The 26565-nt window shown below is 49.1% G+C and overlaps 1 protein-coding gene across 3 annotated transcripts in view; it reads left to right on the plus strand.

Annotated features, from left to right (window-relative positions):
* Positions 1 to 21812, plus strand: part of SLC3A2 (solute carrier family 3 member 2) — a 28772-nt gene extending 6960 nt beyond the window's left edge. The window contains exons 2-12 of one of the 3 annotated variants that reach the window (XM_030917793.1): positions 4213 to 4305; positions 5284 to 5376; positions 13949 to 14377; positions 14826 to 14999; positions 15850 to 15941; positions 17389 to 17457; positions 17564 to 17622; positions 18090 to 18270; positions 18378 to 18521; positions 21081 to 21164; positions 21277 to 21812. In XM_030917793.1, coding sequence (XP_030773653.1) covers positions 4213 to 4305; positions 5284 to 5376; positions 13949 to 14377; positions 14826 to 14999; positions 15850 to 15941; positions 17389 to 17457; positions 17564 to 17622; positions 18090 to 18270; positions 18378 to 18521; positions 21081 to 21164; positions 21277 to 21639 — 1781 coding nt within the window. In that variant the 3' untranslated portion in view covers positions 21640 to 21812. Of the gene's footprint in view, positions 1 to 4212; positions 4306 to 5283; positions 5377 to 7436; positions 7600 to 13359; positions 13534 to 13948; positions 14378 to 14825; positions 15000 to 15849; positions 15942 to 17388; positions 17458 to 17563; positions 17623 to 18089; positions 18271 to 18377; positions 18522 to 21080; positions 21165 to 21276 lie in introns of those variants that run through there. The other 2 variants (XM_030917794.1, XM_010376495.2) reach the window with 2 other exon arrangements.
* Positions 21813 to 26565: the final 4753 nt, after the last annotated feature.

A 26565-nucleotide genomic window follows, 5' to 3' on the forward strand; every position in this document is an offset into this window, starting at 1 on the left:
CAGAATCTCAGGGACTTGCATTGTGCTTTTGCCATAGGAGCTTGCCATAAGTTCTCCACTGCATCTTTTTTTCGCTACTGATACTTTGGATCCCCCAGGATCTGCTGGGTTGCATGGCTTAAGTGGCAAGGCCGTGTGCATTGCAGCCTAGACTTGGTGCAGAGCCGTTTCCTACTCACAGTTTGAGTCAAAGTTGGCAGCTTACCTAGTATGTGGGCTGGAGATATATTTCTAGGTGTGGATGTGATAGACACCACACCCATACATCCTTTTTGTCTTTAGTGGTGGTACTGATCTCTGTCCCTCCCCAGGATGTGATACTGCTTTTGATTTACTATCATGACTGAAGAGAGGGAGGGGTTTTAGAGAGCTCTTTGTCTGTCCCACTGTGATAACTCTTATCTCTTAGGCCAAGGACCCAATGTGATTACTTCAACTCCTAAGTACATCAGTCCTGTTAAATGTTTTTTTTTTTTTTTTGAGATGGAATGTGCTGGCTTGCAGTGGTGCCATCTGGGCTCACTGCAACTTTCACCTTCCGAGTTCAAGCAATTCTTGGACCTCAGCCTCCCAAGCAGCTGAGACTAGAGGCATGCACCACCACGCCTGGCTAATTTTTTTGTTTGTTTGTTTTTTTGTTTTGAGATAGAGTCCCACTCTGTCGCCCAGGCTGGAGTGCAGTGGCGCAATCTCAGCTCACTGCAACCTCTACCTCCTGAGTTCAAGCAATTCTCCTGCCTCAGCCTCCCATGCCCAGCCCTCGTTTAAACACTTGGAACTGAGGAAATGACTAGTGATGAGTCCATGGACAAGCAGACTTACTATGAGCTAGTAAGTTTTGGCTAAGACTTCAGTTACTGCCTGACACCTGTAAGTCCCCACTTTAATGCAGGGATCATGATGCTTTGGGTTTCCAGATCTCAATGTCAGTTCAGATCTTGTGCCCCAAATCCTCAAAGTATTTAGGCATTTCCCTTTACCCAATTGTCTGAGAGGGTGATATGTTGACATACTCCCTTTTAGGAGGAACTGGCGGAGCCATACAGTTTTAGCATCCTTTCCTAGGGATTTGGGCACCTCTTCAGTAATTGAGTTTTGGATGTTAAAGTCGGTTCAGCCAGGTGTGGTGACTCATGCCTGTAATCCCAGCACTTTGGGAGGCCAAGGTGTTCAGATCACTTGAGGTCAGGAGTTTGAGACCAGCTTGGCCAATGTGGTGAAACCCCGTCTCTACTAAAAATACAAAAATTAGCTGGGCGTGGTGGCGTGTACCTGTAATCGCAGCTATTAGGGAGACTGAGGCCGGAGAGTCCCTTGAACCCTGGAGGTGGAGGATGTTGCAGTGAGCCTAGATTAAAAAAGTTGGCTCAGATCCAGGAGCCGAATGAAGGATTTTGACTGTGTATTGTGGTGATGGCTCTTAGCTGCCTCTTCCTTCTCTATTCTTGCCTTTTTTTCTTTGTAGCATCCTTTTTGGCTATCCACATATTTTTCCCCTAAGGATGCCATGCTCTGTTGTATCCACAACTCTGAATCGAACTCCCCATGGCTACCTACCCCTGCAACATTGCCAGTTTTATGGTAGTGCATATTTCTGGCTTTTGGCAGCTAAGCAATGCTATCTGGCCTCTGGTATGTGTTGAAAGATACTTCCCCGTATATCTTGAGTAGCTCAGCTCTGTGACTGCTTCTCCTGTCATCAGCTCTGCACTGCTCAGAAGCATTCCAGCCTGGGCAACAAGAGTGAGACTGTCTCAAAAAAATGTTTTTTACTACTATAACCAGTGCTGCAGTGAAATCTTTTATATATTGCTTTGTGTACATGTGTGAGAGTTTCTCTAGGATATGAATCTAGCTAGGACTGTTGCTGGGTAAAAGAGCATCTTCATTCTATAGGCAGTTGCAAATTTTTCTCCTAGACCGAATGTACCAAATAATGTTGCCACTTATGCAGTTTGTATACTTGTAATCACTTGGTTTAGTCAGATGTTTTAATACTACCAATCTGATGGACATGAAGTTCTATTTTTCTTGCCATTTTAATTTGAACTTTCCAGATTACTAATGAGGTTCTGTAATCTTTACATTCTTTTGTATATCTAATTTTGTGAATTGGGTTTTTTTTTTTTAAGACAGAGTCTCATTCTGTCGCCCAGGCTGGAGTGCAGTGATGTAATTTTAGTTCACTGCAATCTCTGCCTCCTGTGTTCAGGTGAATCTGCTGCCTCAGCCTTCCGAATAGCTGGGACTACAGGCATGCACCACCATGTCCTGCTAATTTTTATATTTTTAGTAGAGACAGGGTTTCACCGTGTTAGCCAGGCTGGTCTCGAACTCCTGACCTCAAGTGATCCACCCACTTTGGCCTCCCAAAATGCTAGGATTGCAGGTGTGAGCCACCACGCCTGGCCTGAATTGGCTATTTCTATTATGTGATTAGAATAGAATTTCTATTCAGTGATTTTATTTCTTGCTGAATTATTGTGCTTTTTCTTACTGATTTTTAGTGATAATTTGTATGTTTCATCTACTTTGTTAGTTGTATTAGTTTCAGATAGTATGTCTTCTATTTGTGGCTTGTCTTCTCAGTTTGTTATGGCAAGTTGTAGATGCATAATTTTTTCTCTTTTAATGTTGCAAAATTTATTTGTCTTTTTCTTAATGGTTTATTTTTTTGTGTTTTTTTTTTTTTTTTCTTTTTTTTTTTTTTTTTGAGTTGGAGTCTTGCTCTGTCGCCCAGGCTGGAGTGCAGTGGTGAGATCTTGGCTCACTGCAACCTCTGCCTCCCAGGTTCAAGCTATTCTTCTGCCTCAGTCTCCTGAGTAGCTGGGGTTACAGGTGCCTGCCACCATGCCCAGCTAATGTTTGTATTTTTATTTTATTTTATTTTTTGAGAGGGAGTCTCTCTCTGTTGCCGAGGCTGGAGTGCAGTGGCGCAATCTCAGCTCACTGCAAGCTTCGCCTCCCAGGTTCACGCCATCCTCCTGCCTCAGCCTCCTGAGTAGGTGGGACTACAGGCGCCCGCCACCACGCCTGGCTAATTTTTTATATTTTTAGTAGAGATGGGGTTTCACCGTGTTAGCCAGGATGGTCTCGATCTCCTGACCTTGTGATCCGCCCACCTCGGCCTCCCAAAATGCTGGGATTACAGGCATGAACCACTATGCCCGGCTAATTTTTGTATTTTTAGTAGAGACGGGGTTTCACCATGTTGGCTAGGCTGATCTCTGGCCAGGCTGGTCTCGAACTCCTGACCTTGTGATCTGCCCGCCCTGGCCTCTCAAAGTGCTGGGATTACAGACGTGAGTCACCGCGCCTGGCCTCTTTTGTCCTTTTTTTTTTTGAGACAGAGTTTCGCTCTTATTGCCTAGACTGGAGTGCAATGGCACGATCTCTGCTCACCGCAACCTCCGCCTCCTGGGTTCAAGCGATTCTCCTGCCTCAGCCTCCCAAGTAGCTGAGATTACAGGCGTGCACCACCACCCCTGGCTGATTTTGTATTTAGTAGAGACAGGGTTTCTCCATGTTGGTCAGGCTGATCTTGAATTCCTGACCTCAGGTGATCTGCCCTCCTCGGCCTCCCAAAGTGCTGGGATGACAGGCATGAGCCACCGCACTCGGCCTAAGATATTCTTATTTTCTTCTAAAACTTTATTTATTTATTTATTTATTTATTTATTTTTGAGACAAAGTCTTGCTTTGTCGCCAGGCTGGAGTGCAGTGGTGCAATCCTGGCTCACTGCAACCTCCGCCTCCCGGGTTCAAGCGATTCTCCTGCTTCAGGCTCCCAAGTAGATGGGACTATAGGCGTGCGCCACCACGCCCAGCTACTTTTTGTATTTTTAGTAGAGATGGGGTTTTACCATGTTGGCCAAGATGGTCTCAATCTCTTGACCTTGTGATCTGCCCGCCTTGGCCTCCCAAAGTGCTGGGATTACAGGTGTGAGCCACCGTGCCCGGCCAATTTGATTACTTAGAATATAATTGTGTGATTGGTGTGAAGTTGTGATCTAATTTTATTTTTTATAGTGCCATTTGATAAATAGTTCATTCTTTCCCCAGTGATTATATTATCTCTGTCATATATTGTTTCAAATATGCATGGGTTATTTTTAGGCTCTGTTCTGTTCCATTGGACATTTGCCCATCCCTGTGTTTTTAGCATACTATGATTGTTACTTTATACATAATTATTATTATTTTTTTTTGTAGAGTTGGGGTCTCACTGTGTTGCCCAGACTGGTCTCGACCTGTTGGCCTCAAGCAATCCTCCTCCCTCAGCTTCCCAGAATGCTGAGATTACAGGTAATTATTATTATTATTATTAGAGATGGAGTCTTGCTCTGTTGCCCAGGCTGAAGTGCACTGGCATGGTCTTGGCTCACTACAAGTTCCGCCTCCCAGGTTCAAGTGTTTCTCCTGCCTCAGCCTCCGGAGTAGCTGGGACTACAGGTACATTCCACCACGCCTAGCTAAGTTTTTTTTTTTTTTGAGATGGAGTCTCGCTCTGTCGCCCAGGCTGGAGGGCAGTGGCCGGATCTCAGCTCACTGCAAGCTCCGCCTCCCGGGTTCACACCATTCTCCTGCCTCAGCCTCCCAAGTAGCTGGGACTACAGGCGCCCGCCACCTCGCCCAGCTAGTTTTTTGTATTTTTTAGTAGAGACGGGGTTTCACCGTGTTAGCCAGGCTGGTCTCGATCTCCTGACCGATCTGCCCGTCTTGGCCTCCCAAAGTGCTGGGATTACAGGCTTGAGCCACCGTGCCCGGCCGCTAATTTTTTTATTTTTAGTAGAGACGGAGTTTCACCATATTGGCCAGGCTGGTCTCAAACTCCTGACCTGTGATCCACCCACCTCGGCCTCCCAAAGTGCTGGGATTATAGGTATGAGCCACCGCGCCCAGCCTGATTACAGGTAATTATTACTTTAGCAAATAACATGCCTGCTGCCTGGTAGGACTTGTCTTTTTTTGTTGTTTTTTGGTATGGGGTCTTGCTCTGTTGCACAGGCTGCAGTGCAGTGGCGTGATCTTGGCTCATTGCAACCTCTACCTCCCAGGTTCAAGCAATTCTCCTGCCTCAGCCTCCCAAGGAGCTGGGATTTCGGGCTTCCACCCCCATGCCTGGCTCATTTTTTGTATTTTTAGTAGAGACGGGGTTTTGCCATGTTGGCCAGCCTGATCTCAGGTGATCTACCCGTCTCGGCCTCCCAAAGTGCTGGGATTACAGGCGTGAGCCACTGTGCCCAGCCATACTTTATCTATTATTATTATTGTTATTTGTAGGGACGGGGTCTGACTGTGTTGCCCAGGCTGGTCTTCAATTCTTGGCCTCAAGTGATCCTCCTGTCTCAGCTTCCAAGAATGTTGAGGTTACAGGTAAGTATTATTTTAGCAAATAACATGCTTGCTATCTGGTAGAATTTGTCTTTAAAAATACAATTCTTTTTCTTTTCTTTTTTTTTTTTTTTGAGACGGAGTCTCGCTCTGTCTCCCAGGCTGGAGTGCAGTGGCGTGATCTCGGCTCACTGCAAGCTCCGCCTCCAGGGTTCACGCCATTCTCCTGCCTCAGCCTCCCGAGTAGCTGGGACTACAGGCGCCTGCCACCACACCCGGCTAATTTTTTTTTTTTTTTTTTTTTGTATTTTTAGTAGAGACGGGGTTTCACCATGTTAGCCAGGATGATCTTGATCTCCTGACCTCATGATCCACCCGCCTCGGCGTCCCAAAGTGCTGGGATTATAGGCGTGACCCACCGCGCCTGGCTGATTTTTTTTTTCTTTAGATATCTTTACTATTCTTGGCCCTTTTCTTGGCTTACTGCAACCTCTGCCTCCCGGGTTCAAGCAATTCTCCTGCTTCAGCCTCCCGAGTAGCGGGGATTACAGGCTCCTGCCACCACGCCCGGCTAATTTTTGTATTTTTAGTAGAGATGGAGTTTCGCCATGTTGGCCAGACTGGTCTCAAATTCCTGACCTTGTGATCCGCCCACCTTGGCCTCCCAAATTGCTGGGATTACAGGCGTGAGCCACCGTGCCCATCAAATCTTTCTACTCTTGTATATGTGGGGTTTTTTTTGGTTATTATTTGTTTGTAGAGACAGGGTCTCACTATGTTGCCCAGGCTGGTCTTGAACTCTTGGACTCAAGAGATCCTCCTGGTGGGCATGGTGGCTCACGCCTGTAATCCCAGCACTTTGGGAGGACGAGACAGGTGGATCACAAGATCAGGAGATCGAGACCATCCTGGTTAACATGGTGAAACCTCGTCTCTAGTGAAAATACAAAAAATGAGCTGAGCGTGGTGGCGTGTGCCTGTAGTCTCAGCTACTTGGGAGGCTGAGGCAGGAGAATGGTGTGAACCTGGGTGGTGGAGCTTGCAGTGAGCCGAGATCGTGCCACTGCACTCCAACCTTGGCAACAGAGTGAGACACTGTCTCAGAAAACAACAACAACAACAACGAGATCCTCCCACGTTGGCCTTTCACAGTGCTGAGATTGCAGGCAAGAACCACCACACCTAGCCATTTCATTTTTTTTTTTTTTTCCTTGAGACAAGAGTCTTGCTCTGTACTCCAGGCTGGCGTGTGGTGGTGCAATCTCTGCTCACTGCAAGCTCTGCCTTCTGAGTTCACGCCATTCTCCTGCCTCAGCCTCCTGAGTAGTTGGGACTACAGGTGCCCACCACCACGCCCAGCTAATTTTTTGTATTTTTAGTAGAGACAGGGTTTCACCGTGTTAGCCAGGATGGTCTTGAACTCCTGACCTTGTGATCCACCCGCCTCGGCCTCCCAAAGTGCTGGGATTACAGGCATGAGCCCCACCGCATTTCAGTTTTTTTAAAAAAGAATTCATTAGCTGAGTGCAGTGGCTCATGCCTCTAATGCTAACACTTTGGGAGGCAGATCAGTTGAACCCAGGGTTTCAAGACCAGCTTGGACAACATGGCAAAACCCTGTCTCTACCAAAAAATACAAAAATTAGCCAGGCATAGTTGCATACTCCTGTAATACCAGCTATTCAGGAGGTTGAAGTGGGACGATCACGAGGTCAGGAGTTCGAGACCAGCTTGGCCAGCATGGCAAATCCCCATCTCTACTAAAAATACAAAAATTAGCGACACACAGTGGCAGGTGCCTGTAATCCCAGCTACTTGGCTGAGGCAGGAGAATCGCTTGAACCTGGGAGTCGGAGGTTGCAGTAAGCTGAGATTGCACCACTGCACTACAGCCTCGGTGACAGAGCAAGAATCTGTCTCAAAAAAAAAAAAGAAAGAAAGATGAAAGATGGGTGAGGTTAAGGAATTGAGCATTTGGAAGTCAAAGCATGGTTGAAATTAAAGCAGAGAAAGAGACTCCAACCAAAGCAGTTCACTTGGCAGTTACTATCTGAAGAACCGATGTCAGAATACTATTAATTGTTACTATGAATCCTACAGGAGGGACACTGGCTGCTAAAGAAGAGAACTGTCAGGGTTGTCTTAGTAAAGGCTGAAGAATGCAAAGTGGGGATAAAAGCCAGAAAGAGTGAAAGAAATAGAACCAAAGTCATCTCTTAGGAGAAGAGAAATAAATGCACCATCTGAAGAGTATCCAGTATTCAAGTAAGTTAGACGAATGAACAACATTGCAGCAAGCCATTCTCGCAAATGCAACCAAATACTAAAAGATAAACACCAGAGAAATAGCAGGTCAATACATGGAAAAGCTGGGGCAGTACTTGTAACATATTATCCTTGGATTAATGACATCAGATATTCAGCTGATCAGAGACAGCACACTTAATCTCATCAAAAAAGCTAAGTAGCAATAAGAGACCTTAAAATAATCACTGAGGCCCTCCAACACCAGCTATTTCTGCAGTCATGATCACACAATACTGCATCCTCATTTTCTCCCTCCCCTGGCCCTCCAAAACTCTGTCATCACACTCTTCGGAAGAGAGTCACTAAGCGCAGCCCACACTCAAAAGGTACAGAGTTAAACTCTGTATCTCTGGGCAGAGGGAAGATCTACATAAATTATTGGAAGCTCTTTCTCAAAAAAAAAAAAAAAAAAAGAAAAGAAAAACAAACAAAATATATATATACTAGCTGGGCATAGTGCAAGTACCTGTGGTCCCAGCTACTTGGGAAGCTGAGGTAGGAGGGACCACTTGAGGTGGGACTATTTCTTAAGCTGAGGAAGTTAAGGCTGTAGTAAGCCAAGATATATAACTTTTTCTAATTATAAAAGTAACACATGGGCCTGGTGCGGTGGCTCACGTCTGTAATCGCAGCACTTTGGGAGGCCGAGGCGGGTGGATCACGAGATCAGGAAATCAAGACCATCCTGGCTAACACGGTGAAACCGCGTGTTTACTAAAAATACAAAAAAAAAAAAAAAGACGAAATTAACTGCGCGTGGTGGCGGGCGCCCGTAGTCCGCAGGAGAAAGGCGTGAACCAAGGGGGCGGAGCTTGCAGTGAGCCAAGATCGTGCCACTGCACTCCAGCCTGGGCGACAGAGCGAGACTCTGTCTCAAAAAAGAAATCCTTTTTATATGTTTTTTGTTGTTTGTTTGTTTTTTCGTTTGTTTTTCGAGATGGAGTTTCCCTCTTATTGCCCAGGCTGGAGTGCAATGGCACGATCTAGGCTCACTGCAACATCCGCCTCCCAGGTTGAAGCGATTCTCCTGCTTCAGCCTCCCCAGTAGCTGGGATTACAGGCACCCACCACGACGCCCAACCTCATTTTTGTATTTTTAATAGAGATGGGGTTTCAGCACGTTGACCAGGCTGGTCTCAAACTCCTGATCTCAGGTGATCCACCTGCCTTGGCCTCCCAAAGTGCTGGGATTGCAGGCATGAGCCACCACACCTGACCTGTTTGTTTTCAGATAGGGTCGCTCTGTCAGCCAGGCTGGAATGCGATAGTGTGTGTTTTTTTTTTTTTTTTTTTTTGAGACAGAGTGTCCACTATGTCGCCCAGACTGGAGTGCAGTGGCGGGATCTCGGCTCACTGCAAGCTCCGCCTCCTGGGTTCACGCCATTCTCCTGCCTCAGCCTCCGGAGTAGCTGGGACTACAGGTACCCGCCAACACACCCGGCTAATTTTTTGTTTGTATGTTTCGTAGAGACGGGGTTTCACCGTGGTCTCGATCTCCTGAGCTCGTGATCCACCCGCCTCAGCCTCCCAAGGTGCTGGGATTACAGGTGGGAGCCACCGCGCCCGGCCTTCGATGGTGTGATTTTGATCACAGCTCACTGCTGCCTCAACCTGAGGGCTCAAGTGATCCTCCCACTACAGCCTCCTGAGTAACTGGGACCACAAGAGTGAGCCACCATGCCTGGCTAATTTATTAATTTTTGTAGAGATGGGGTCTCCCTATGTTGCCGAGGCTGGTCTCGAACTACTGGGCTTAAGTGATCCTCCTGCCTTGGCTTCCCAGAGCAATGGGACTAAAGGCATGAGCCACTGTACCTGGTCAATCCTTTTTACATGTTTGAGGAAAAATAAATGTGTTATTTTTAGGCTAAAATCAAGTAATTGTCATGTGTTAGGAAGCATGTAACGGATTTTTGCAGCAGAGGGTTAGAAAGGAACTTTCTTTGTCTACTTGGCCCTCTGCATTTCAGGGCTCCACCGCCATCTGCCTGTCTGAGTGTCAAGTGGACCTTATTGGCATCTGGACTGCCAAACTGCTTTTTTTCCTTTGCTTTGTCCCAGCCTTCTCTTGAAGGCTAAACTCTTGAAAAATTATATTCTTCGCATTCCTATAGTAAATATAAAGCTTTATGTCAACACATATGGCAGGATCTGAGGCTCTCTAGTTACCTCCGGTCCCTTTCTCTAGTCTTTTTCTCTGTAGTCTTTGTTTTCCTGTCCTCCATCTCCTAATTTATTAGTTTTTATTATTATATTTTATATTATTTTTTTGAGATGGAGTTTTGTTCTTGTTGCCCAGGCTGGAGTGCAATGGTGCGATCTTGGCTCACTGCAACCTCTGCCTCCTGGGTTCAAGTGATTCTTCTGCCTCAGCCTCCCAAGTAGCTGAGATTACAGGCAGGCGCCACCATGCCTGGCTAATTTTTGTAATTTTAGTAGAGACGGGGTTTCACCATGTTAGTCAGACTGGTCTTGAACTCCTGACCTCAATTGATCCGACTTCCTTGGCCTCCCGAAGCGCTGGGATTACAAGCGTGAGCCACAGTGCCTGGCAGTTTGTTTTATTTTGGTTGAACAGTTACAAGTCTTGGTTTGTTTTCTTGTAGTAACAGGTTCATCTTGATATGATACAGTGTTTTAAAATTCTTTTCCATTTTCCTGCCTTTGTCTTCACATGCTAGTTTTTTTCGGTTGTTTCTTTTTTCTTTTTTTTTGAGAGAGAGTCTTGTTGTGTTGCCCAGGTTGCAGTGCGGTGGTGTGATCTGGGCTCACTGCAACCTCTGCGTCCTGGGTTCAAGTGATTCTTTCACCTCAGCCTCCTGAATAGCTGGGATTACAGGTGCCTATCACCATGACTGGCTAATTTTTGTACTTTTATTAGAGACAGGGTTTCACCACGTTGGCCAGGTTGGTCTTGAACTCCTGACCTCAATTATCTGCCTCCCTTGGCCTCCGAAAGTGCTGATTACAGGTGTGATCCACCGCGCCTAGCCTGTTTAGTTGTTTTTACGAAGGGAAATACTGGTTTTGATTGACATAGTTCATCCACTTATTTACCAACCACTTGCGAAGTGCCTATTATATGCTGCCTCCGAATAGGCAGGGAATAGGCAGGTTCATTGACAATAGCACAAGGCGCCTGCCACTTGTCTTCAAGGATAAAGAGACATCCAGACAAAGAAATGTAATAAACAAATGGGACATGATTGTAGCAGAGGCAGATGCATGGTGGAGGGAAAGTAATTTTGTCTGGGGAGTTGAGAAAAGCTGTCACTTGAGCTAGATCTTGAATGAATAGGAACTCATGAGGTTGAGTGGACGAATAGGAAGGGCCAACAGCAGAGGTATGGCATGTACAAGATGCAGAGGCCTGAGAAAGCCTGTGTGTTGTGAGACTGGCAGGTGTTTCAAGGCTGATGTGGCTGGAGGGTAGTGCCTGTGAAGCAGTGGTAGCTTGTAAGATTGGAGAGGCAAGCTGTTATCCTCTTTATGCATGCAGAAGGAATTAACTTCAGGCCGGGCACAGTGGCTCATGCCTATAATCCCAGCACTTTGGGAGGCCGAAGTGGGCAGATCACCTGAAGTAGTTCAAGATCAGTCTGGCCAACGGGGTGAAACCCCGTCTCTCCTAAAAATACAAAATAAGCGGGGTGTGGTGGTGCACGCCTCCTGTAATCCCAGCTACTGGGGAGGCTCAGGCAGAAGAATCACTTGAACCTGAGAGGCAAAAGTTGCAGTGAACTGAGATCGTGCCACTGCACTCCATGCTGGGTGACAGTGTGAGACCCTGTCTCAAAAAAACAAAACAAAACAAAAGGAATTGACTTGAGCCATTTGGAGCCATGAGGGTCTGTGAGTGAGATACTGTGTCATGTTGGACCATCTCAAAGACAGCTTCTGACCCCACAGTTCTCAACCTTGTTCTGAGGTCTTGCTCTGTCTCCTAGGCTGGCATGCAGTGGTGCCACCATGGGTCACTGCAGCCTCACAAACTTCTGGACTCAAGTGATCCTCGTGCTTTTGCTTCCCTTGAATGTTGGCACCTCATGGGATTACAGGGACACATCACCAGTCACAGATTTTTTTTTTTTTTTTTGAGATAGTCTCACTCTGTCACCCAGGCTGGAGTGCAGCTGCGCAGTCTTGGCTCACTGCAACCTCTGCCTCTAGGGTTCAAGCGAGTCTCATGCCTCCCCCCTCCAAGTCCGAGACTACAGGCGTGTGCCACCACATCCAGCTAATTTTTGTATTTTTAGTGGAGATGGGGTTTCACCATGTTGGCCAGGCTGGTCACGAACTCCTGGCCTCAAGTTATCTGCCAGCCTCAGCCTCCCAAAGTGTTGGGATTACAGGTGTCAGCCACCACACCTGGCCTGTTAGTTTTTTTGAGGCAGAGTCTTGCTGTGTCACCCAGGCTGGAGTGCAGTGGCCCATTCTCAGCTCACTGCAACCTCTACCTCCTGGGTTCAAGGGATTCTCATGCCACAGCATGAGAAGTGGGATTACAGGGATTAGCAGGTGTGATTACAGGTGTGAGGCACCATGCCCAGCCAGGCCCAGATAATTTTAAAATGTATGTATCTATTTATTTAGAAATTGGGTCTCAATATGTTGTCCAGGCTGGTCTTAAACTCCTGGCCTCAAGAAATCTTCCCTCCTTGGCCTCCTAAAGGGCTAGGTGACAGGCATGAGTCACACTGCACCCAGCCTTGAGCATTTGTGCTCGAGATAAAAGTCCATTCAGAACCTCTGGTTGGCACTTCTTATCTGGCACATGCAGGACACCTTGGACCTCTTATCATCTTTGAGCACTGATCTGAACCCACTTGCTCGCCTTCTCCCGGGGCTGCCCCCTGCACCCCTTGTTCCTAGGGTGGGGATGAGGATGGATGCCTGGGGTTGCAGAGGGGGCTAGCAGAAGATGATCCTTTTCTCTGTGCTATTACTTAAGATCTTGGCTTTTGCTTTCTTCCAAATACACAGCAATCTTGGCTTCCAGCCTAGGTGGGAAAGGGAGAAAGAACCGGTTTCCTCCAGCTCCTCTCTGAAAGTAGCCCAACTGGCACTGTTTAGGAACAAGGAGTTCCTGAGAGTGTTGGCACCTCATGGTGTTGATGTCTGGTATTTTCCTGCTGTGAACCTTTTCTCTGCCCCACTTCAATCCAAGGACCCTGTGGAGGGAATTCTAGAGGGAATTCTAGGCTTCTTCAAAGCTTTTGCAGTATCAGCTGCCTCCAAGGCCTAACATAGTGAAGTGATAGGGAGACAGGACCGTGGGGGAGTTTGGGATGACCGTGATAGACCCTGCAAGGTGGGAGAGTCTGGCCACGGCATCTTCTGGTCTATTCTAGGAAGAAAGTGGATGCCTCTGAGACCTAGCTCTGTTATGTTCATTACAGCCCTATCAGTCTCTTCTGGATGTCTGATTCCTAGCTGCCAAATCCAGGTGCTAGCAGCTGGGGGTGGGGTAGGATACGAAGGGGGGTGTCTACCTCAACTCTCCTGCCCAAACCGTTCATTTTAACGTACTGTGAAGAAGACTGGATTCTTGTTAATTCAATAAAGTTAACAAAGTATTGTAGTGAGTACACAATAAATAGTTGCTGCATGAGGAATTACTTGAAATAAATTCAAGATGAGTCTTGAAAAACGAGTGGGAGTAAGCCGTGCATGGAAGCAGAGGTCTAGCGCCAAGTCCCAGAGGCCTGAGAGGGCAAGCCTTGGTCGGGGAAAAGGCGGAAGTTGTGACTGGCTGCCTCTGAGAGCGCAAGTAGCCATGCGAAGTTGGGAAAACCCGGCGGTGGCCGGAGCTGTGAACCAGGGGCAAATGGAGGATGGTGTTGGGGTAGTTACTAGCCTGCTGGAACGGAAGAAGAGGGGCCTTTGGGGGCGGTAAGGCCTCAAGGACACTGGAGGGGCCTCGGGATTTGGGACGGGATCACAGGCCTCGTCCACTTAAAGGTGGCTCCGTGCCAAGCCTTCCCAGAGTCAGGTTGAAAAGAACCTTAGGTTTAGACAGGTTGGAGATCAGAAATTGGACGACGCAGGAAGTACTGTCGGAGGCGTGTTCCTGACTTTACTACCCTGAGCCGCCCACGGCTGGGGCAGTCCCCGAGGTTCCACCTTAAGGGGCGGGCTGGGGCGGGGCTCCGCTGCCCCTTCCCAGAGGCCGCCTGTTGCTGAGCAGATGCAGTAGCTGAAGCTGCGCGGAGGCACACAGGCCGGGAGACCGTTCTGGGTCCGAGGGTCCGGGCAGGGGTTGAGCCACCATCTGACCTCAAGCTTCGTCGTGTCGCCGGTTCTGCAGGCACCATGAGCCAGGACACCGAGGTGGATATGAAGGAGGTGGAGCTGAATGAGTTAGAACCCGAGAAGCAGCCGATGAACGCGGCGTCTGGGGCTGCCATGGCCGTGGCGGGAGCCGAGAAGAATGGTCTGGTGAAGATCAAGGTGGCGGAAGACGAGGCGGAGGCAGCAGCCGCAGCTAAGTTCACGGGCCTGTCCAAGGAGGAGCTGCTGAAGGTGGCGGGCAGTCCCGGCTGGGTGCGTACCCGCTGGGTGCTGCTGCTGCTCTTCTGGCTCGGCTGGCTCGGCATGCTGGCGGGTGCCGTGGTCATAATCGTGCGGGCGCCGCGCTGTCGCGAGCTACCGGCGCAGAAGTGGTGGCACACGGGCGCCCTCTACCGCATCGGTGACCTTCAGGCCTTCCAGGGCCACGGCTCGGGCAACTTGGCGGGTGAGTGGAGCGCGCCGCCGCCCAGGGTGCCCCGGGTTGAATCTGGTGACCTGCACCGACCCCCTCCCCTGTCCCCAGACGAATCTAGATGGTTCTCCCCTCCATCCGGTACCGATGACCGTTCCCTCTTCCCCCACCCCCTCCCCGGCACATTGCCCTTCCCTCCTTTCTTTGAAGAAAGCCGACCCGCCTCTCTGTCACGAGGGTGGGTGACTCAGCGTCCTCCCTCCCCGCGGTGCCAGAAGCCAGTTGCAACCGGTTTCTCAAGTAATGTGCAGGAGTCCTTACATCAGCTCCTCTGAGTCTGGTGATTCAGCCTCGCCTCCCCATCACCCCCTCTCCCCCTCCTTTCTCCCCGTCCCATCCTTAGGCTCTGGGAGAAGGGAGAGTGGGGAGGTCAGGGGCCCCTCAGAGGGGCCTCACCTGTTAACCCAGCCGCCCATTTCAGGTCTGAAGGGGCGTCTCGATTACCTGAGCTCTCTGAAGGTGAAGGGCCTTGTGCTGGGCCCACTTCACAAGAACCAGAAGGACGATGTCGCTCAGACCGACTTGCTGCAGATCGACCCCAATTTTGGCTCCAAGGAAGATTTTGACAGTCTCTTGCAGTCGGCTAAAAAAAAGAGTGGGTATCTTGGGGTTCCCAAGGAAACAGCTAGAAAAGACTTGGCCAGAGGAAAAGTAGAATAGAACTTTTGTCTCGTTTCCTCCCAACTAGCTCTGAGTTTTCTTAGGGCAGGTAGAGGGGAGATTTGTTAGTCTTCAGCCCAAAATGGATTTGTCTAGTCGTTTGGGGGCTTTCTATTTGGCTGTAGCATCTTGAACAGGTCATTTAACTTCTGGGCTTTAGTGCCTTTATTTGCAAAATGTAGATATTTACTAAACCAGTGGTTTTAAACTTGTAAAACAGTAGGTTCTTTGCGGGGGAAAAATCCCAAATATTGTTTTACAACTCAGTATAGACACATGTTTAAAAAGGTTCACTTTGGGAGTGAACACAGGGGCCACTTCTCTGCACTATAAACTTTCTGCCTTCCAATATCTTTTTTTTTTTTTTTTTTTTTTTTTTTGAGATGGAGTCTCACTCTGTCGCCCAGGCTGTAGTGCAGTGGAACGATCTCAGCTTACTGCAGTCTCCTCCTCTGGGGTTCAAGCGATTCTCGTGCCTCAGCCCCCTGAGTAGCTGGGACTACAGCCATGTGCCACCACACTGGGATAATTTTTATATTTTTAGTAGAGACGATTTTCACCATGTTGACTGGGCTGGTTTTGAACTCGCCTGGCCTGCCTTCCAGTATCTTAAGGCCCTTCCTTGCTCACATCTGTATCAATGGAATGAATTTTGCCAGGGTTGCAATTCAAGCTTTTGTACCAAATAATATATAGGAAACACTCAGTGACTTGCATTTGTGATTTTCTTGTTTCCCCTTAACTCGCAGACTGTCTCATGACTGCGTCTTTCTTCATTGTTCTAGGCATCCGTGTCATTCTGGACCTCACTCCCAACTACCGGGGTGAGAACTCGTGGTTCTCCACCCAGGTTGACAGTGTGGCCACCAAGGTGAAGGTGAGTGTTGGAGCTGATGGCTGGTGGAAGTCAGATGCTGGGGCTGGAATAGTCCTTTCACAGCAAGCCCCGTAGACCCAGCCTGGCTGCAGCTGAGGGTCCCTTTGCTCCTTGGGACCAAGCAGGAACGCCTCCTCCTATAGCCAAAGGATAGGCCAACAGCACACCTGTTTTTCTTGTTCCTTTTCTGACCTCTTATTTTTCTTATTTCCTTGGCTCTGAGGATGAGACAGTGACAGGAAGGGACCTTCTCAGATGTCAGTCTGGAAGTTTGATTTTTCTTTCTTTTGGGAGAGGAAGCCCTTTATCTGTGGGAATCCTGCCCTGACTGGTTTCCCAGTTCTTGTTTGATGTATTTGGAATAGAGCCCAGTCTGAAATTATAAGCACTGGGGTACTCTATGTGTCTGGGACTGTGCCAGGTATTTTATAGATGTTTCCAATTCCCTGTATAACCATACAAGGTATCTAATTTGCCATAGGCTCAAATCTATACTCAGCAGGCTAGGAGTAGGACTTTGAATGTTACCCTAGCTCCTGATGTCTGGGTCCTAGGACACTGACATGTTCAGAATGGGTAGAACAAAAATGGAAGCAGATACTGACACTGCTCGTAGCTAAGATAGAAGTCTGGACTCCCAGCATTTGGGTAGGACCCTGGGATCATCCAGTTTAGGCCTTGCCAGTTACTAGGGGACCCGTTAAAAGATGCTGATGAGGGAATGTTTTTGGATTGGATGGTTTGGCGTGAGGGTCTCAGATGGAAATGGAGACCAGAGGAGAGGGTACATGGCCCAGAGAAAGGGAAGAATAGGAGAGTGGGGGTGAAGTTCTGTGGTGTGTGCAGGATGACTGCCAGGATTCCATTCTGCAGCACTGGCCTCTTTTCAACTCTAAACTGCCCTGGGGCTGTGCTTTGAATTTCAATCTTTCATCCTTGGCCTTGCTCTGAGCAGCTATTGTGCTCACACCTTCCCCAGACCTCAGGAAACTAGGAGAGGGGCAATCTTGACTGACATTTTAGATCCTGTCTGCTGCTCACTGATTGTGAATGACCGTGGACGCGTCTCCTTGCTTCTCTGTTTTTTCATCTCTAAAATAGATACACTAACATTCCAATGCTAAGTGTTAAAAGAAGTTTTGTTTATGGATGTACCTTTTCTCTGGTGCCTTTTCTGTAGCTTTCAAAGATGAAGCTGTGTGATTTGCCAGAGGCAAGAATAGAGAACTAAAATGCTGTAGCACTAAGAAAATCAGTGGAAGGGTAGAACTGGAAGGGTCCAAAGGGTAAACCTTTGTAGTGCAGGTGGGAAAGACGAGGCAAGGCACAGGCCTCTCTCCCCAGCTCCTGGATAAGTGTGGGGTGGGTGAGGTTTAGTGTGGGCTGGAATTTTCTGAGCCTTTTCCTAAGAATTGATGTCTGTCCTCTATTCTTCTGTCCCCTATAGGATGCTCTGGAGTTTTGGCTGCAAGCTGGCGTGGATGGGTTCCAGGTTCGAGACATAGAGAATCTGAAGGTGAGTTCCCTTTCCACATTAGGGACAAAGCTTGGGCGAGAACAGAGGGACTCAGCCAGAGCCTAGTAATATTCCCTGTTCCTTGATTCTACTTTTTTCTTTCTAGGATGCATCCTCATTCTTGGCTGAGTGGGAAAACATCACCAAGGGCTTCAGTGAAGATAGGTGGGTGCGGGTGCCATTCTGCTGACGGAGTTCCATTGTGGGAACCCCTCAGTGGAGTGCTAGGCCTAAGAATGGGGGATTCCTAGTCTAGAGGACTTTCTTTACCTTTATTCTTTCTTTCTTTTTTTTTTTTTTTGAGACGAAGCTTCGCTCTTGTTGCCTGGGCTGGAGTGCAATGGCACGATCTCAGTTCACCGCAACCTCTGCCTCCCGGGTTCAAGTGATTCTCCTCCCTCAGCCTCCCGAGTAGGTGGGATTACAAGCATGTGCCACCATGCCCGGCTAATTTTTGTATTTTCAATAGAGACGGGGTTTCTCCATGTTGGTCAGGCTGGTCTCGAACTCTTGACCTCAGGTGATCGCCTGCCTCAGCCGCCCAAAGTTCTGGGATTACAGGCGTGAGCCACTGCGCCCGGCCCGTTCTTTCTTTCTTATACTAACCTTGACCCCCTCCCTCCCCTCTGCAGGCTCTTGATTGCAGGGACTAACTCCTCCGACCTTCAGCAGATCGTGAGCCTACTCGAATCCAACAAAGACTTGCTGTTGACTAGCTCATACCTGTCTGATTCCAGCTTTACTGGGGAGCATACAAAATCCCTAGTCACACAGTATTTGAATGCTACTGGCAATCGCTGGTGCAGCTGGAGTGTGAGTACCATGCTGGTGGGAAAGGGGGCAGATGGGAGAAGAAAGCGTTGCTGGGAGACGGAGGCAGAGGTGGGTTATGGGGCTCACCAGAGTGTCTCTCCCTGTAGTTGTCTCAGGCAGGGCTCCTGACTTCCTTCTTGCCGGCTCAGCTTCTCCGACTCTACCAGCTGATGCTCTTCACCCTGCCAGGGACCCCTGTTTTCAGCTACGGAGATGAGATTGGCCTGAAGGCGGCTGCCCTTCCTGGACAGGTACTGCTTGCTGTCTGTCTGTCACGGGGAGGTTGTTTATCCATCTTATGATGATTCTGGGGATGGCGGCAGATAGACGTGAGCCTTGGGGTGAAAACGCATTTGATTCCTAGTCAGTATTTGGGTAGCTGTGTGACTTTGGGCAAATTATTTTACCTTTCTGAATTTTGGTCATCCCTTGTGTTACTGCATTTCTTGAAGGCTGATTAGGATTAAATGAGGGCATGTTTTCAATGGTAATGCCTGGTACCTGGCAGATGTTTGCTATGGTAGCCACCATTCATTTATTTATTCCTTTATTCTTTGGACAGTGGGTACTGTGCTAGACTCTGTGCCCTCGGAAGCTCATAGCTTAGTGAGGGAGCCAGACAAATAAGTGGAGAAGTACATGGCAGTGGCTGGGCACGGTGGCTCACGCCTGTAATCCTAGCACTTTGGGAGTCCAAAGCGGGTGAATCACTGGAGGTGAGGAGTTCAAAACCAGCCTGGCCAACATGGTGAAACCCAGTCTCTACTAAAAATACAAAAATTAGCCAGGCGTGGTGGTGCACACCTGTAGTCCCAGCTACTCAGGAGGAGGCTGAGGCAGGAGAATTGCTTGAACCAGGAGGCAGAGGTTGCAGTGAACTGAGATTGCGCCACTGCACAATAGCCTGGGTGACAGAGCAAGACTCCTCAAAAAAAGAAAAGAAAAGAAAAAGAAAGATATACGTGGTGGGGTACTACTACAAAGGCATTCACAAGCTTTAGACGCAGGGTTAGTGTTGATGCCCGACTTTTTTTTTTAAAGACAGCATTTCACTATGTTGGCCAGGCTGGAGTGCAGTGGCATGATCTTGGTCCACTGTAGCCTCCGCCTCCCAGGCTGAAGTGATCATCCCACCTCAGCCTTCTAAGTAGCTGGGATCTGTACCATAGATAGGTGTGTGCCACCATGCCCAGCTCATCTTTTTTTGGAGACAGGGTCTTGCTCTGTTGCTCAGGCTAGATTCCAGTGGTGCGATTATGTCTCACTGCAATTCTGCCTCCCAGCTTCCCAAGTAGCTGGGAATACAGGTGTACACCACCACGCCCAGCTAATTTTTGTAGAGACAGGGTTTCACTATTGTTGTCCAGGCTGGTCTCCAACTCCTGGGCTCAATCGATCTGCCTGCCCTGACCTTCCAAAGTGCTGGGACTACAGGTGTGAGCCACTGTGCCTGGCCACAGCTAATTAGGTGTGGTCTCACTATGTTGCCCAGGCTGGTCTCCAACTCCTGGGCTCAACTGGTCTGCCTGCACCGACCTCCCAAAGTGCTGGGACTACAGGTGTGAGCCATTGTACCTGGCCACAGCTAATTATTAAAATCTAGAGGTGTATTCTCACTGTGTTTCCCAGGCTGGTCTCAAACTCCTGGGCGCAAGTGATCCTCCCACCTTGGCCTCCCAAACGGCTATGATTACAGGTGCGAGCCACTGCACCCTGCCATCAGCACGATGTTTATAGAACCAGTTATTCATTTATTCCACAGATGTTTATAGAGTAATTTTTATTTGTTACACTGAGGATACAGCATTGCACAAGAGAGCTGGAGGTGGTTAGATAATTAGATATGCCTAAATAAAATGCCAGCTGCTGATCAGTACTATGCAAAAGAAGGCAGGGTAAGTAGCCTACAGACTAGGGGATGATGGGGCTTGTTTTATAGAGAGCAGCCATAGGAGATGTGGTAAGATAACCAAGCAGATACCTGAGGGAAGTGAGAGGAGCTGGCTGGCAGTCATCTGGGAGCTCTCGGCTGGGGGGCAACAGTGTATGTGTGAGGACCCTGAGGTGGGGACCTGCCTCACTCATGCAGTAGAAGTTAGCCAGGCCGGGCGTGGTGGCTCATGCCTGTAATCCCAGCACTTTGGGAGGCCAAGGTGGGTGGATCACCTGAGGTCAGGAGTTCGAGACCAGCCTGGCCAACATGGTGAAACCCTGTCTTTACTAAAAATACAAAAACATTAGCTGGGTGTGGTGGCGAGCACCTGTAGTCTGCTACTCGGGAGGCTGAGGCAGGAGAATCGCTTGAACCCAGGAGGCAGAGGTTGCAGTAAGTCAAGATCGTGCCACTGCACTCCAACCTGAGCAGAGCGAGACTCCGTTTAAAAAAAAAAAAAAAAAAAAAAAAGCCAGACATGAGTAGGGGAGGTTGTATATCGATGAGGATGGGAATGGGAAGAGGGATAAGGGACAGTGGGCCCAGGGCTTTTTTTTTTGAAACAGGGTCTCACTCTGTTGCCCAGGCTGGAGTACAGTGGTGCAGTCATGGCTTACTGCAAGCTCAAATTCCTGGGTTCAAGTGATCCTCCCTCCTCAGCCTCCCCAGTAGCTGGGACTATAGGGACACTACACCCAGCTAATTTTTAAAAATTTTGTAGCAGAGATGAGGGCTCATTATTTTGCTGAGGCTGGTTTCAAATGCCTGGGCTCAAGCGATCCTCTTGCCTTGGGCTTCCAGAGTGCTGGAATTACAGATGTGAGCCACCATGCCTGACCCCAGGCCTTTTTTAAGTCCTGTTTTCTCTGCATTTCAGCCTGTGGAGGCTCCAGTTATGCTGTGGGATGAGTCCAGCTTCCCTGACATCCCAGGGGCTGTAAGTGCCAACATGACTGTGAAGGTAAGAGTTTTAGATGGGCAGACCATGACCAGTGGAGGGTGGGCTGGGCTTGTAGAAGTCTGTACCCAGGGGACCCCCTCACATGCTTCCACTATGTTTTTATCATTCTTAGGGCCAGAGTGAAGACCCTGGCTCCCTCCTTTCCTTGTTCCGGCAGCTGAGTGACCAGCGGAGTAAGGAGCGCTCCCTACTGCATGGGGACTTCCATACATTCTCCTCTGGGCCTGGACTCTTCTCCTATATCCGTCACTGGGACCAGAATGAGCGTTTTCTGGTAGTGCTTAACTTTGGGGATGTGGGCCTCTTGGCTGGGCTGCAGGCCTCTGACCTGCCCGCCAGCGCCAGCCTGCCAACCAAGGCTGACCTTGTGCTCAGCACCCAGCCAGGCCGTGAGGAGGGCTCCCCGCTTGAGCTGGAGCGCCTGAAACTGGAGCCTCACGAAGGGCTGTTGCTCCGCTTCCCCTATGCGGCCTGACCGCAGCCTGACGTGGACCCACTACCCTTCTTTCCTTCCCAGGCCCTCTGGGTTCTGGTTTTTCTCTTTTTTTCCCTTTTTTAAAAAACAAAAACAAAATTGTTGCAGATTATAAATGAACCCCCAAATAGGGTGTTTTCTGCCTTCAAATAAAAGTCACTCCTGCCTGGTGAGGTCTTGTCTTCCCTCTGCATCTCTCATCGCAGGAATTTCTCTCCTTCCTCCCCTCCCATGAGTCTACTGCTCCAACTCCTTCATTATTTACGTAGGGACCAAGGCCCAGAGAAGGGGGGCCCCCCAAAGTCAACAGCATGGAGGTGTCGGCTGGGATAGCACCCATGCCTCACCCATGCCGGGCCACGGGGCTCGCTCAACATCCTGGGTCTTGCCGACTGTTAACTTCATCTCCCTCAGCAAAGGGCTCTATCTAGCTAAACATAGTTAATTTTCCTGTTTTTGCGGACTTGGCTTTTCACGGAGGGTAGGGGTGTGATGGTCTGGTTTTTAAAAGGTGTTTCTAAAGGATGCTAGAAGTCATGCGTTCAAGAATTTGTTGAACACTCAGCACGTGTCAGAAACTAGCCCTGTTCTGGGGTCATAGCAGGGAACACAGTACAAAAATTCCTGCCTCCTTGTGGCTGATACTCATGTGGGGAGCACAGAAAAAAGACACAGCAGTTGTAGTGCATTGGATATGGTGACAGTGTTTTAATAAGTGAGGGAGTTCACCTGGTGAGTATCTGGGGAAGGGGCTTCCTGGGACTGAGGGGTGGGAGCCTGGCTGATGTGAGTGAGAAGAGTAAAGGGATGAAGTCTCGTCGGCAAGGAGTGGGCAGATCATGACAGTTGTAATAAGGTGGTCACATAGGGTGCAGAGAGTTTGGCAGCCTACATGGTTGGAGGGCATGATCCCTACAAGTCTGTCCTCATTTCTTTTTTTTTTTTTTTTTTTTTTTTTTTTGAGACGGAGTCTCGCTCTGTCGCCCAGGCTGGAGTGCAGTGGCCGGATCTCAGCTCACTGCAAGCTCCGCCTCCCGGGTTCACGCCATTCTCCTGCCTCAGCCTCCCGAGTAGCTGGGACTACAGGCGCTGCCACCTCGCCTGGCTAGTTTTTTTTTTTTTTTTTTTTGTATTCTTAGTAGAGACGGGGTTTCACCGTGTTAGCCAGGATGGTCTCGATCTCCTGACCTCGTGATCCACCCGTCTCGGCCTCCCAAAGTGCTGGGATTACAGGCTTGAGCCACCGCGCCCGGCCCTGTCCTCATTTCAATACCAGCTGCAAGCTCAGGGATCCCCATGACCACCTTCAGGTAGGTAATAGACTAGAGTGACTCACAGAACTCAGAAAGGTATTGGGATTATGGTTTTATTACAGCAAAAGCATGCCCAGAACCAGCCAAAGGATGAGAGGCCTGGGGCAGGGTGGGAGGGAGCTAAATAGGAAGCTTCCTGCTGTCTTCTTGCAATGGAGTCCTGGTACCTCTTCCCGGCTATGATGGAGGCATAACCAGGGAAGCTCACTTGATCCTTGGGTGTGCCGAATTCCCTTGGTGCTTAATCACATAATGCTCTGTGGCTGACCTTTAGTCTTCAGTCCCTGAGGGAGCTTTGGGCTAAGGCCTTCAGTTGTCTCCATTTCCCCTAGAGGTTGCCTGTCCCCAAAGCTCACTCCTGTTAGGACATTCCATGGGTCTAGAAGGCACTTACCAGTAGCCGAGGGTAAAGGCCAGACTTCCAAGTAAGATTAATTCTTCACTACACATAGGGTCTGAGGGAGTGGAATGCGAGTTGTTGGAGGGTTTTGAGCGGAGTGACATGGTCTCACTTGGAATTTAACAGACTCACTGGCTGTTACTAGCCAACAAGCAGGCAGGCCAGTTAAGATGGTTTGTTCCTGCAACCTAGAATACTTTTTAGGGTGGTAGTAGTACAGGTGGTATTTGGGTCCTGCGTTTCTTTTTTGTTTTTTTTGAGAAGGAGTCTCGCTCTGTTGCCCAGGCTGGAGTGCAGTGGCATGATCTCAGCTCGCTGCAAGCTCCACCTCCTAGGTTCACGCCATTCTCCTGCCTCAGCCTCTGGAGTAGCTGGGACTACAGGCACCTGCCACCAGGCCCATCTAATTTTTTTGTATTTTTATTAGAGATGGGGTTTCACTGTGTTAGCCAGGATGGTCTCGATCTCCTGACCTTGTGATCCGCCTGCCTCGGCCTCCCAAAGTGCTGGGATTACAGGCCACACTGCGCCCAGCTGGTCCTGCGTTTATTTTGCAAGCAGATCCGCAGTATTTGCTATGGGAGCCTGTTGCAGTATTAGTGATCTGCGTAGGCCTCGTGGCCCTTGGGGTTAGTTTGGCTCTCAGCTTTCTTACAGAAAAGAAAGCTGGCTGGGCGCAGTGGCTCATGCCTGTAATCCCAGCACTTTGGGAGGACTAGGCAGTTGGATCACCTGAGGTCAGGAGTTCAAGAAGAGCCTGACCAATATGGTGAAACCCCATCTCTAGTGAAAATACAAAAGTTATCTGGGCGCGGTGTTGGGCGCCTGTAATCCCAGCTACTTGGGAGGCTGAGACAGACTTGAACCTGGGAGGTGGATGTTGCAGTGAGCAAGATCACGCCACTGCACTCTAGCCGGGGCAGCAGAGCGAGACTCAGTCTTGGGGAAAAAAAAAAGAATGCAGGTCACTGGTGCAGGCGTCACTTCCCATGGGCTGTGTCCTGGAGTGGGCCTGGGCCTCTGAGAGTTTTCTGGTGTAGTGGGAGAGATCAAGACATTAAAAGACCCAAATTAAGGCCCAGGATCCTGAGGCTGTCAGAGCACAGTTCCTGAGAAGACACCCAGCCTGCTGGGCCTTGGTTTCCTTCTGCCTAGGGTTTCCCTTCTCTCTCAGTAACTGCCCCACTTTCTGGATCTTCCCCGCTCTGGGCCTCTTCCTGAGGCTCCCCACACTTCCCTGTTCATGTCCTTTCCCAGGGTCCCAGCTCCAGCCCTCCCTTTTCTCCTTCCTCTGCCTCCTGGACTCCCCTCTTAGACAGTTTTCATCATGGTGCTGTTATGGATGGAGCCTCATTATGGTTATATGCTTATTTAATTTTCATCTTTTCCCCCTATTGTAACCACTAGACCACCAGGGAGATTTTCACTTACGAAAAATATAGTAAGGCCAGGTGGTGGCTCATGCTTGTAATCCTAGCACTTTGGGAGGCTGAGGTGGGAGGGTTTCTTGAGGCTAGGAGTTTGAGGCCAACCTGGGCAACATAGTGAGACCCCTATCTCTATTTTAAAAAAAAATTAGCTGGGCATGGTTGCATGTGCCTGTAGTCCCTGCTACCCTGGAAGCCAAGGCGGCAAGATCACTTGAACTTTGGAGGTTGAGGCTGCAATGAGGTATGATTGTACCACTGTACTCTAACCTGGGTGACAGAGTGAGGGTCTGTCTCAAAAAAAAAAAAAAAAAAAAAATTGTAAGACACATGGCATAAAATTTACTATTTTATTTATTTATTTACTTTTGAGATGGACTCTTGCTCTTTCACCCAGGCTGGAGTGCAGTGGTGTCTGGACTCACTGCAACCTCCACCTTCCGGGTTCTGGTGATTCTCCTGCCTCAACCTCCTGGGTAGCTGGGATTTACAGGTGCCCGCCACCATACCCCGCTAATTTTTGCATTTTTAGTATAGACAGTTTCACCATGTCGACCAGGCTGGTCTTGAACTTGTGACCTCACCTGCCCTCCTCGGCCTCCCAAAGTGCTGGAATTACAGGCATGAGCCACTGCGCCCAGCCATTACCAAGCATTTTTGAGTTACTGCTCTGTCTCTGGTACCATCCTCAACTTTCTGGGTACAGGGGTGAACAAGACCCTGTTTTCTAACCTTAGAGCAGGTCAGTGTTTCCCAAGTGTGCTGAGTTGTGCCTGAGGGCAATGATTAGAAATAAAAGCCTTGGCCTCCCGCAGTGACTCATGCCTGTAATTCCACGATTTCCAACCTCCAAAGGACCAAATGCTTGACGTGATAAGCACTGAGACCCTCTCTTAAGGGTTAAGGGCACCACACACTGAGAACAATGTAACAAGTCATTGGTTTAATGACTTTCACTTTTAAGTCATTATGACACACCTAGGAGGACTGTGGGGACCCTGTTTATGGAGGCTGAGGGCTCAGAGAAGTAAAGGGGCCTTTCTAGACACAGCAGTGGAGCTGCCATTGAGACCCAGGCCTTAGTACCATGGTCAAGCCCCACGTGCCAATGGACTTGGTCCTTCCTGGGATCCCTGGCCAATTACCTGCCTTTGGATCATGAGTCAGGGTGGACATCTCTGTCAGCCTGAGCCATTCTTCTGGTTCCAATTGATGTGCTACGTGTTGGGGACATAAACGAACCTAAAATACTGTTCTGCTGATCTGACCTTCACTGATGGGGAGTGAAAGCAGATGTGTAAGTAATCGGGGCTGAGATAAAGGCTGTAGAGCAGCCAGGCGCAGTGGCTCACACCTGTAATCCCAGCACTCTGGGAGGCCGAGGCAGGCGGACCACGAGGTCAGGAGATCTAGACCATCCTGGCTAACATGGTGAAAACCCCGTCTCTATAAAAATACAAAAAATTAGCCGGGCGCGGTGATGGGCACCTGTAGTCCCAGCTGCTCAGGGGAGGCTGAGGCAGGAGAATGGCGTGAACCCGGGGGTGGAGCTTGCAGTGAGCCGAGATCGTGCCACTGCACTCCAGCCTGGATGACAGAGCAAGACTCCGTCTCAAAAAACACAAAAAAACAAAAGGCTGTAGAGCACCAGGCCCCGTGATGGACCGAGGAGGAGTTTAACCCCAGAGGGATCAGGGAAAGCTTCTTGGAGCCTTCATGTGAGCTGAGATTGAGGCACTAGTAGGCATTGACGTTATGCATGTGAAGGAAAAGGTAACATTATGTA

Source organism: Rhinopithecus roxellana, chromosome 15, assembly GCF_007565055.1.
Source record: "Rhinopithecus roxellana isolate Shanxi Qingling chromosome 15, ASM756505v1, whole genome shotgun sequence".
Lineage (NCBI taxonomy): Eukaryota > Metazoa > Chordata > Mammalia > Primates > Cercopithecidae > Rhinopithecus > Rhinopithecus roxellana.